This window comes from Poecile atricapillus, chromosome 39 (assembly GCF_030490865.1).
Source record: "Poecile atricapillus isolate bPoeAtr1 chromosome 39, bPoeAtr1.hap1, whole genome shotgun sequence".
In the NCBI taxonomy this organism is placed as follows: Eukaryota; Metazoa; Chordata; class Aves; order Passeriformes; family Paridae; genus Poecile; species Poecile atricapillus.
Genome location: NC_081287.1, coordinates 381,359 through 392,721, shown reverse-complemented (window position 1 = coordinate 392,721; position 11,363 = coordinate 381,359). Strand labels below are relative to the sequence as shown.

General features: G+C 56.9%; 1 protein-coding gene and 1 long non-coding RNA gene across 2 annotated transcripts; one reads left to right on the top strand and one right to left on the bottom strand.

The window, feature by feature from the left end:
- Positions 1–1,703: 1,703 nt before the first annotated feature.
- Positions 1,704–4,332, top strand: CRB3 (crumbs cell polarity complex component 3). The gene is given in 5 exon segments (XM_058861901.1): positions 1,704–1,807; positions 2,621–2,718; positions 3,323–3,393; positions 4,007–4,156; positions 4,158–4,332. Coding segments are annotated over 4 exon segments (345 nt in total). The 5' UTR covers positions 1,704–1,807; positions 2,621–2,657; the 3' UTR covers positions 4,221–4,332.
- A 934-nt stretch (positions 4,333–5,266) lies between these two features.
- Positions 5,267–8,965, bottom strand: LOC131591329 (uncharacterized). Its single transcript, XR_009280318.1, has 3 exons — positions 8,813–8,965; positions 6,924–7,064; positions 5,267–5,780 (listed from the first exon to the last, which is right to left on the bottom strand). It is a non-coding gene; the product is annotated as an uncharacterized LOC131591329 (long non-coding RNA).
- Positions 8,966–11,363: the final 2,398 nt, after the last annotated feature.

The window sequence follows — 11,363 nt, the reverse complement described above, 5'->3', positions numbered from 1 at the left end:
AAATTAAAAAAATGGGGAAATTTAAAAAATGGGAAAATTGAAAAAAATGGGAAAATTAAAAAATGGGAAAATTAAAAAAATGGGAAATTAAAAAATGGGAAAATTAAAAAAATGGGAAAATTAAAAAATGGGAAAATTAAAAAATGAGAAAATTAAAAAATGGGAAAATTAAAAATGGGGGAAAATCCCCAAAATTTGAAGCCCTAAAAATGGGAAAATCCCAAAATGGGAAAATTAAAAAAATGGGGAAATTTAAAAAATGGGAAAATTAAAAAAATGGGAAAATTAAAAATGTGGGAAAATCCCCAAAATTTGAAGCCCTAAAAATGGAAAGATCCCAAAATGGGAAACCCAAAAAATGGGAAAATAAAAAGTGGGAAAATCCCAAAAATGGGAAAATAAAAAATGGGAAAATCCTAAAAATTTGAAGCCCTAAAAATGGGAAAAAAACCAAAATGGGAAAATATAAAATGGGAAAATTAAAAATGGGGGAAAATCCCCAAAATTTGAAGCTCTAAAAATGGAAAAATCCCAAAATGGGAAACCCCAAAAAAAAGGGAAAAACCCGAAAATGGGAAAATTAAAAAACGGGAAAATTAAAAATTGGGAAAATCCTAAAAATTTGAAGCCCTAAAAATGGGAAAATCCCAAAATGGGAAACCCAAAAAATGGGAAAATCCCCCCAAAATTGGAAACCCCAAATAGGAACCAAAAAATCGGGAAAATCCCGGGAATTGGGAACCCCAAAAATGGGAAAATCCCAAAAAATGAACCCGAAACGGCCCCAAAGGCGGAGCCGAGTTTGGGATTCCCCGATCCCGATTTGGGGATCCCAAATTGGGGATTTTGGGATCCGTTTTTTTGGGATCTCTTTTATTGGGATCCGTTTTTAGGATCCATTTTTTTTGGGATCTCATTTTTGGGAATCGATTTTTTAGGATCCATTTTTTAAGATCGATTTTTTTTGGGGGGATCATTTTTTTGGATCATTTTTGGGATCCCATTTTTTGGGTGGATTTTGGGATCCCTTTTTTTACGATCCCATTTTTTGGGATCATTTTTGGGTTCTCATTTTTGGGATCATTTTTTGGGATCCCATTTTTTGGGGGGGGGATTTTGGGATCCCTTTTTCTGGGATCCTTTTTTTGGGGGGGGATCCATTTATTGGGATTTCATTTTTTGGGATCCATTTTTTAAATCATTTTTTTGGGATCATTTTTTGGGGGGATTTTGGGATCCCTTTTTTTACGATTCCATTTTTTACGATCCCATTTTTGGGATCATTTTTTCGGGATCCATTTTTTTTTTTGGATCCTTTTTTTTTATTATTCAATTTTTTGGATTCCATTTTTTGGATTCCATTTTTTGGGATCCCAATTTTTGGGGATTTTGGGATCATTTTTTTGGGGGGGAATTTTGGGATTTTTTTCCTTTCACATTCCCCGATTTTGGCGCATGCGCGCGGCGGGGGCGGCGCTTCACGATGACGTAACCGCATTACCCGAATGGGCGTGGCCTCGCAATGACGTAACCGCATTACCCGAATGGGCGTGGCCTCGCAATGACGCAACCGCATTACCCGCTGTGGGCGTGGCTTCACGATGACGTAACCGCATTACCCGAATGGGCGTGGCTTCGCAATGACGTCACATTAACGGAGTGGGCGTGGTTTAGCCGGTTAAGCCCCGCCCCCTCCAGGTGTGGGCGTGGCCTGTGCCAGGTGCGGTGGGCGTGGCCTCGGGGGTGTCACGTGACGGGGGCGTGGCCTCGGGAGCGGCCCCGGAAGGAGGAGACGGGAGCGGGACAGGTGAGGGGGGAGGGGCGGGACAGGTGAGGGGGGAGGGGCGGGGCTGGGGGGGGTCCCGGGGGGCTCCGGGCTGGGGGGGGGTCCCGGGGGGGGCGGGGCCGCCTGGGGAGGGGGCGCGGGGGGAGTTTGGGGGTTCCGGGGGGGGTTGGGCGGCTCCCAGGTGTGGCCAGGGGAGGTCCCAGGTGAGTCTGGGGGGGTTCAGGTGAATTTGGGGGGTCCCAGGTGTATTTTTGGGGGTCCCAGGTGAGGTTTTGGGGGTCCCAGGTGTAGTTTGGGGGTCCCAGGTGTAGTTTGGGGGGTCCCGGGTGAGTTTGGGGGGTCCCGAGTGAATTTGGGGGGGTCCCGGGTGAGTTTGGGGGGTTCCGGGTGAGTTTTGGGGGGTCCCGAGTGAATTTGGGGGGGTCCCGGGTGTATTTCGGGGGTTCCGGGTGAGTTTTGGGGGGTCCCGGGTGGATTTGGGGGGGTCCTGAGTGAATCTGGGGGGGTCCCGGGTGGATTTTGGGGGTCCCAGGTGTATTTTTGGGGGTCCCGGGTGTATTTTTGGGGGTCCCGGGTGGATTTCTGGGGGTCCCCGGTGGATTTTGGGGGTCCCGGGTGTATTTTTGGGGGTCCCGGGTGGATTTTTGGGGATCCCGGGTGGATTTTGGGGGTCCCGGGTGGATTTTGGGGGTCCCAGGTGTATTTTGGGGGTCCCGGTGTATTTTGGGGGTCCCAGGTGTGGTTCCGGGGGTCCCAGGTGTATTTTTGGGGGTCCCAGGTGTATTTTGGGGGGTCCCGGTGTATTTTTGGGGGTCCCTGACCGTGTCCCCGCAGCCGCAGGAGCCCCGGGGCCCCCCCAGGACCCCCCCCCATGGCCGGAGCCCCTCAGCTGGCCCTGGCCCTGGCCCTGCCCTGCCTCGCCCTGGCCCAGAGTACGTACGGGGGGTTTGGGGGGATTTGGGGGGGTTTGGGGGGTCCCAGGGGGGGTTTCGGATGATCTGGGGGGGATTTGGGGGGTCCCGGGGGGACTTGGGGGGTCCTGGAAGAGATTTGGGGGGTCCCAGGGGGGCTTTGGGGGGTCCTGGGGGGGTTTGGGATGATCTGGGGGGGATTTGGGGGGTCCCAGGTGTGTCTGGAGGGGTCCCAGGGAGGATTTGGGGGGTCCCAAGGGGGGTTTGAGGGATCCTGGAGGGGATTTGGGGGGTCCCAGGGAGGATTTGGGGGGTCCCAGGGGGGCTTTGGGGGGTCCCGGGGGGGTTTGGGATGATCTGGGGGGGATTTGGGGGGTCCCAGCTGTGTCTGGAGGGGTCCCAGGGGGATTTAGGGGTCCCAGGGAGGATTTGGGTGGTCCCAGGGAGGATTTGGGGGGTCCCGGGGGGGCTTTGGGGGATCCCAGCTGTGTCCAGAGGGGTCCCGGGGGGATTTTGGGGGTCCAGGGTGGGATTTGAGGAGAGTTTGGGGGGTCCCGGGGGGTTTTGGGGGGGTCCCGAACGCCCCGGGACCCCCCCAGTGACCCCCCCCCCGTGCCCCCCCCAGCCTCTCCCAGTGTGACCAGTAACGACTCCAGTAACGGGACCACCCCCCACGGCGGCGGGGGGGGGCTCTCGGTCAGTGGGGGGGGATTTGGGGGGTCCTGGGGGGGTTTGGGGGGGATTTGGGGGGTCCTGGGAGGATTTGGGGGGTCCTGGGGGGATTTGGGGGGTCCTGGGAGGGTTTGGGGGGGATTTGGGGGGTCCTGAGGGATTTTGGGGGGTCCTGGGAGGATCTGGGGGGTCCTGAGTGGGGTTTGGGGGGTCCTGGGTGGGGTTTAGGGGGGATTTGGGGGGTCCTGGGGGGGTTTGGGGGGTCCTGAGGGATTTTGGGGGTCCTTGGGAGGGTCCCTGAGGAGATTTTTGGGGCTCTTTGGGGGGATTTTGGGATCCTGGGTGGGATTTGGGGTTTTTGGGGGCGGGGGGATTTGGGGATCTTGGGGTTCCCCTGGGATTTTGGGGTTCCCCTGGGATTTGGGGGTCCCTGAGGAGGTTTTGGGGGTCTTCGGGGGGGTCCTCGAGGGGATTTTTGGGGCTCTTTGAGACCCCTTGGGGGGGGGGGGTGGGGGAGGATTTTCGACCACCTCTGGAATTCGGGGGGGGGGTTTCCTAACGGGAACATTTGTGGGGTCCCCCCCCCCCGGGGGGATTTTCGGGGTTCCCTGACGCCCCCTCCCCTTTTTTCCCGCAGCCCGCGGGGGTGGTGGCGCTCTCGGTGGTCTTTGGGGGTCTGGGGGCTTTGGGGCTCGTGGGGCTGCTGCTGGCGGCGGCGCTGAGGCTGCGCGAGAAGCGCCGCACCGAGGGCTCCTACAGACCCAGCCGCGAGGAGCTGGGGGGGGGCGGCCGGGGAGCCCCCCCGGGACCCCCCCCCGCTGCGCCTGCCCCCCGAGGAGAGGCTGATCTGAGACCCCTCCCCAAATCCCGCATCGGCTGCGACCCCTCCCCGAACTGCGGGGATCGGATGAGGCTGCGGAGGGACCGTGGGGGGTCATTCTGGGGGGGTCCCTGAAGGGCTGAGACCCCCCCTCTGTGACCTCCCCCCACCTTGAGGAGGGGCTCATCTGAGACCCCTCCCCAGATTCTGGATCAGCTGCGACCCCTCCCCAAAATTCGGGGCTCATCTGGGACCCCCTCCCCAAAATTTGGGTTTGGCTGAGGCTCATCTGGGCCATGGGGGTCATTTTGGGGGGGTCTTGGGGGGTCCCTGAAGGGCTGAGACCCCCCCTCTGTGACCCCTCCCCATCTTAAGGAGGGGCTTGTCTGAGACCCCGCCCCAAATTCCAGATCGGCTGCGACCCCTCCCCAAAATTCGGGGCTCATCTGGGACCCCCTCCCCAAAATTCATGTTTGATTGAGGTTCAACCAGGCCATGGGGGTCATTTTGGGGGGGTCCTGGGGGGTCCCTGAAGGGCTGAGACCCCCCCTCTGTGACCTCCCCCCACCCTGAGGAGGGGCTCACTTGAGACCCCACCCCAAATTCAGGATCAGCTGCGACCCCTCCCCAAAATTCGGGGCTCATTTGGGACCCCCTCCCCAAAATTCGGGGCTCATCCGGGCCATGGGGGTCATTTTGGGGGGGTCCAGGGGGGATTGGGGACCCCCCCCAAGTGGAGACCCCCCCCCCAATTTGAGGAGAGGCTCCTCTGGGACCCCTCCCCAAAATCTGGGATCGTTTGAGACCCCCCCCAAAAAAATTTGGGATCTTCAAGATGCCCCTCCCACCAAAAAAACCCCAACCCTGGGGGCTTTGGGGGTCCCTGGGGGGAATTTTGGGGGTCCCTGGGGGAATTTTGGGGGTCCCTGGGGGGGTTTGGGTGGGGGAGGGGCGCGGCTCAAAGTTTATTTTTGGAAATAAAAGAAAAAGTTTTGGAAAAAAAAAGAAAATTCTAGAAATTTCCCGAATTCCCCCCAAAAAATCCCCAAAATCCCTCCCAGAACCCCAAAATCCTGGAATTTTACCCCAAAATCCCTGGAATTCCACCCCAAAAATGGGAATTTCACCCCAAAAATGGGAATTTCACCCCAAAAATGCCCTGGAATCCCCGAAATCCCTGGAATTCCCTGAATCTCGGGGATTTCAGCCCAAAATCCCAGGAATTCGCCCCAAATCCAAACTCCATTTTCTTTACTGAGCTCCCTGAGCTGGGTGAAAATCCCGAATTTCCCAAAATTCCATCGAATTCCCCAAAATTCCATCGATTTTCCCAAAATTCCATCGATTCCCCCCAAAATTCCATCGAATTCCCCCAAAATTCCATCGATTTTCCCAAAATTCCATCGAATTCCCCCAAAATTCCATCGAATTCCCCAAAATTCCATTGAATTCCCCCAAAATTCCATCGATTTTCCCAAAATTCCATCGAATTCCCCCAAAATTCCATCGAATTCCCCAAAATTCCATCGATTTTCCCAAAATTCCATCGAATTTCCCGAAATTTTTTGGTTTTTCCTGGAATTTTCGGCACCTGTGGGAGGAAGGGAGGCGGTTACTGGTGTTACTGGTGTGACTGGGAGGGGTTACTGGTGTTACTGGTGTTACTGGTGTGACTGGGAGGGGTTACTGGTGTTACTGGTGTGACTGGGAGGGGTTACTGGTGTTACTGGTGTGACTGGGAGGGGTTACTGGTGTTACTGGTGTGACTGGGAGGGGTTACTGGTGTTACTGGTGTGACTGGGAGGGGTTACTGGGGTTACTGGTGTGACTGGGAGGGGTTACTGGTGTTACTGGTGTGACTGGGGGGGGTTACTGGTGTTACTGGGAGGGGTTACTGGGGTAACTGGTGTGACTGGGAGGGGTTACTGGTGTTACTGGTGTGACTGGGAGGTGGTTACTGGGGTAACTGGGAGGGGTTACTGGTGTTACTGGGGTAACTGGGAGGGGTTACTGGGGTTACTGGTATCCCTCACCTGGTGTTACTGGTGTTACTGGGAGGGGTTACTGGGGTTACTGGGAGGGGTTACTGGGGTTACTGGTGTGACTGGGAGGGGTTACTGGTGTTACCGGTGTGACTGGGAGGGGTTACTGGTGTTACTGGTGTGACTGGGAGGGGTTACTGGTGTGACTGGGAGGGGTTACTGGTGTTACCGGTGTGACTGGGATGTCTCACCTGGTGTCACTGGTGTGACTGGGGTAACTGGGAGGAGTTACTGGTGTTACTGGTGTTACTGGTATCCCTCACCTGGTGTTACTGGGAGGGGTTACTGGTGTTACTGGTGTTACTGGGATGTCTCACCTGGTGTCACTGGTGTGACTGGGGTAACTGGGAGGGGTTACTGGTGTGACTGGGAGCTGTTACTGGTGTTACTGGGATGTCTCACCTGGTGTCACTGGTGTGACTGGGGTAACTGGGAGCCCCGGGCGCGGCCCATACTGGTGTTACTGGTGTTACTGGTGTTACTGGGAGGGGTTACTGGGGTTACTGGTGTGACTGGGAGCTGTTACTGGTGTTACTGGGATGTCTCACCTGCTGTCACTGGTGTGACTGGGGTAACTGGGAGGGGTTACTGGGGTAACTGGGGTTACTGGTGTTACTGGGAGCTGTTACTGGGGTAACTGGGATGGCTCACCTGGTGTCACTGGTGTGACTGGGGTAACTGGGATGGCTCACCTGGTGTCACTGGTGTGACTGGGGTAACTGGGAGCCCCGGGCGCGGCCCATACTGGTGTTACTGGTGTTACTGGTGTTACTGGTGAACTCCGAGTACGGGCGCCAGCGCGGGCACAGCAGCGAGCGGTACCAGCCCCGAACCTGCAACCAAACTGGTTTGGACTGGGAACGGACTGGTTTGGACTGGGAACGGACTGGTTTGGACTGGGAATGGACTGGTTTGGACTGGGAATGGACTGGTTTGGACTGGGAACGGACTGGTTTGGACTGGGAACGGACTGGTTTGGACTGGGAATGGACTGGTTTGGACTGGGAACCCCAGTTTGGACTGGGAACGGACTGGTTTGGACTGGGAACGGACTGGTTTGGACTGGGAATGGACTGGTTTGGACTGGGAACCCCAGTTTGGACTGGGAATGGAACTGGTTTGAACTGGGAATGGACTGGTTTGGACTGGGAATGGAACTGGTTTGGACTGGGAATGAACTGGTTTGGACTGGGAACGGACTGGTTTGGACTGGGAACGGACTGGTTTGGACTGGGAACCCCAGTTTGGACTGGGAACAGACTGGTTTGGACTGGGAACCCCAGTTTGGACTGGGAACGGACTGGTTTGGACTGGGAACCCCAGTTTGGACTGGGAACGGACTGGTTTGGACTGGGAACGGACTGGTTTGAACTGGGAATGGACTGGTTTGAACTGGGAATGGACTGGTTTGGACTGGGAACGGACTGGTTTGGACTGGGAATGGAACTGGTTTGAACTGGGAATGGACTGGTTTGGACTGGGAACGGACTGGTTTGGACTGGGAATGAACTGGTTTGGACTGGGAACGGACTGGTTTGGACTGGGAACGGACTGGTTTGGACTGGGAACCCCAGTTTGGACTGGGAACAGACTGGTTTGGACTGGGAACCCCAGTTTGGACTGTGAACGGACTGGTTTGGACTGGGAACCCCAGTTTGGACTGGGAACGGACTGGTTTGGACTGGGAACGGACTGGTTTGAACTGGGAATGGACTGGTTTGAACTGGGAATGGACTGGTTTGGACTGGGAACGGACTGGTTTGGACTGGGAATGGAACTGGTTTGAACTGGGAATGGACTGGTTTGGACTGGGAACGGACTGGTTTGGACTGGGAATGAACTGGTTTGGACTGGGAACGGACTGGTTTGGACTGGGAACGGACTGGTTTGAACTGGGAATGGACTGGTTTGGACTGGGAACCCCAGTTTGGACTGGGAATGGAACTGGTTTGAACTGGGAACCCCAGTTTGGACTGGGAATGGAACTGGTTTGAACTGGGAACCCCAGTTTGGACTGGGAATGGACTGGTTTGAACTGGGAACGGACTGGTTTGGACCGGGGCAGTTTTGGGGCTGATTTTGGGTGGGATTTGGGGGATTTTGGGTGGGAATTTGGGGATTTGGGGTTTTTTGGGGTGAATTTGGGGTTTTTTGGGGTCCCAGTTCCGTTTTTGGGGTGAATTCGGGGGTTTTTGGGTACCTTTGTGTGCCCCAGGCAGTGGCACAGGAAGATCAGCAGCCCCTGGGCGGGGTTTGGGGGATTTTGGGTGGGATTTTGGGTGGGAATTTGGGGATTTTGGGGTTTTTTGGGGTGAATTTGGGGTTTTTTGGGGTCCCAGTTCCGTTTTTGGGGTGAATTCGGGGGTTTTTGGGTACCTTTGGGTGTCCCAGGCAGTGGCACAGGAAGATCAGCAGCCCCTGGGCGGGGTTTGGGTGGGATTTGGGGGATTTGGGGGATTTTGGGTGGGAATTTGGGGATTTTGGGGTTTTTTGGGGTGAATTTGGGGTTTTTTGGGGTCCCAGTTCTGTTTTTGGGGTGAATTCGGGTGATTTTGGGGTGAATTCGGGGGTTTTTGGGTACCTTTGGGTGCCCCAGGCAGTGGCACAGGAAGATCAGCAGCCCCTGGGCGGGTTTGGGGGGGATTTGGGGGATTTTGGGTGGGATTTGGGGTGGGAATTTGGGGATTTTGGGGTTTTTTGGGGTGAATTTGGGGTTTTTTGGGGTCCCAGTTCCATTTTTGGGGTGAATTCGGGGGTTTTTGGGTACCTTTGGATGCCCCAGGCAGTGGCACAGGAAGATCAGCAGCCCCTGGGCGGGGTTTGGGTGGGATTTGGGGGATTTTGGGGGGGATTTGGGGATTTTGGGGTTTTTTGGGGTGAATTTGGGGTTTTTTGGGATCCTGGGTTCATTTTTGGGGTGAATTCGGGGGTTTTTGGGTACCTTTGGGTGTCCCAGGCAGTGGCACAGGAAGATCAGCAGCCCCTGGGAGGGTTTGGGTGGGAATTTTTGGATTTTGGGTGGGATTTGGGGTGAATTTGGGGTTTTTTGGGATCCCGGGTTCATTTTTGGGGTGAATTCGGGTGATTTTGGGGTGAATTCGGGGGTTTTTGGGTACCTTTGGGTGCCCCAGGCAGTGGCACAGGAAGATCAGCAGCCCCTGGGCGGCGTTGAGGAGGCAGAAGAGGAGGGGGAGGGGCGGGGGGGCGCTGCCGGGGGGGGAGGGGCGGCCCCTCCCCCCCCGCCCAGCCCAGCCCCGCCCCCATCCCCAGAGCCCAACCCGAGCCCAGCAGGGACAGCTGGCCCAGGGATGTCACCAACAGCACCCTGGGGACACGGGAATGTCACCTGTGTCACCTGAGTGTCACCTGTGTCACCCCTGTCACACCTGAGTGTCACCTGTCCTGTCACCTGTGCCACCCCCCGTGTCCCCAACCCGAGCCCAGCAGGGACAGCTGGCCCAGGGATGTCACCAACAGCACCCTGGGGACATCAAATGTCACCTGTGTCACACCTGTGTCACCTGTGTCACCCCTGTCACACCTGAGTGTCACCTGTGTCACCTGTGTCACACCTGAGTGTCACCTGTGTCACCCCCAGTGTCCCCAACCCGAGCCCAGCAGGGACAGCTGGCCCAGGGATGTCACCAACAGCACCCTGGGGACACCAAATGTCACCTGTGTCACACCTGAGTGTCACCTGTGTCACACCTGAGTGTCACCTGTGTCACACCTGTCACACCTGAGTGTCACCTGTGCCACTGTCACCTGTCCTGTGTCACCGGTGCCCTCCATTCCCCAATACCCCAGAACCCCCAATGTCCCCCCGATGTCCCCAATCCCCTCCCAATGTCCCCCCAATGTCCCCGATGTCCCCGATGTCCCCAATGTCCCCCCGATGTCCCCTCAATGTCCCACCGGACCCGCCGCAGGTGTCCCATGTCCCCAATGTCCCCAGTGTCCCCCCAATGTCCCCGATGTCCCCCCAATGTCCCCGATGTCCCCCCAATGTCCCCCCGATGTCCCCGATGTCCCACCGGACCCGCCGCAGGTGTCCCATGTCCCCAGTGTCCCCCCGATGTCCCCCCAATGTCCCCAATGTCCCCCCGATGTCCCCGATGTCCCCCCGATGTCCCCCCGATGTCCCCAATGTCCCCGATGTCCCCGATGTCCCACCGGACCCGCCGCAGGTGTCCCATGTCCCCAATGTCCCCTCATGTCCCCGATGTCCCCCTGATGTCCCCGATGTCCCCGATGTCCCCTCATGTCCCACCGGACCCGCCGCAGGTGTCCCATGTCCCCCCAATGTCCCCAGTGTCCCCCCGATGTCCCCGATGTCCCCAATGTCCCCCCCAATGTCCCCAATGTCCCCAATGTCCCCCCAGTGTCCCCAGTGTCCCCCCGATGTCCCCGATGTCCCCTCAATGTCCCACCGGACCCGCCGCAGGTGTCCCATGTCCCCGATGTCCCCCATGTCCCCCCAATGTCCCCGATGTCCCCCCGATGTCCCCAGTGTCCCCTCATGTCCCACCGGACCCGCCGCAGGTGTCCCATGTCCGGCGTCACCTCCTGGGATTTCTGCACCAACTTCCACAGGGTGACAACGAGGATGGCGGCGTTGGCCTGGGGACATTGGGGACAGTGAGGGGACAGTGAGGGGACATTGGGGACATTGGGGACATTGGGGACAGTGAGGGGACATTGGGGACATTGGGGACATTGGGGACAGTGAGGGGACATTGGGGACATTGGGGACAGTGAGGGGACATTGGGGACAGAGATAACACAGGTGTGACACACAGCTGTCCCCAATGTCCCCAGGTGTCCCCAGGTGTCCCCAGGTGTCCCCAATGTCCCCAGGTGTCCCCAGGTGTCCCCAGGTGTGTCTCAGGTGTCCCCAGGTGTCCCCAATGTCCCCAGGTGTCCCCAGGTGTCCCCAGTTGTGTCCCCAGGTGTCCCCAGGTGTCCCCCCAGGTGTGTTTTTGGTGTCCCCAGGTGTCCCCAGGTGTCCCCAGGTGTATTTTTGGTGTCCCCAGGTGTCCCCAGGTGTGTCCCCAGATGTCCCCAGGTGTGTCTCAGGTGTCCCCAGGTGTGTCCCCAGGTGTCCCCAGGTGTCCCCAGGTGTCCCCAGGTGT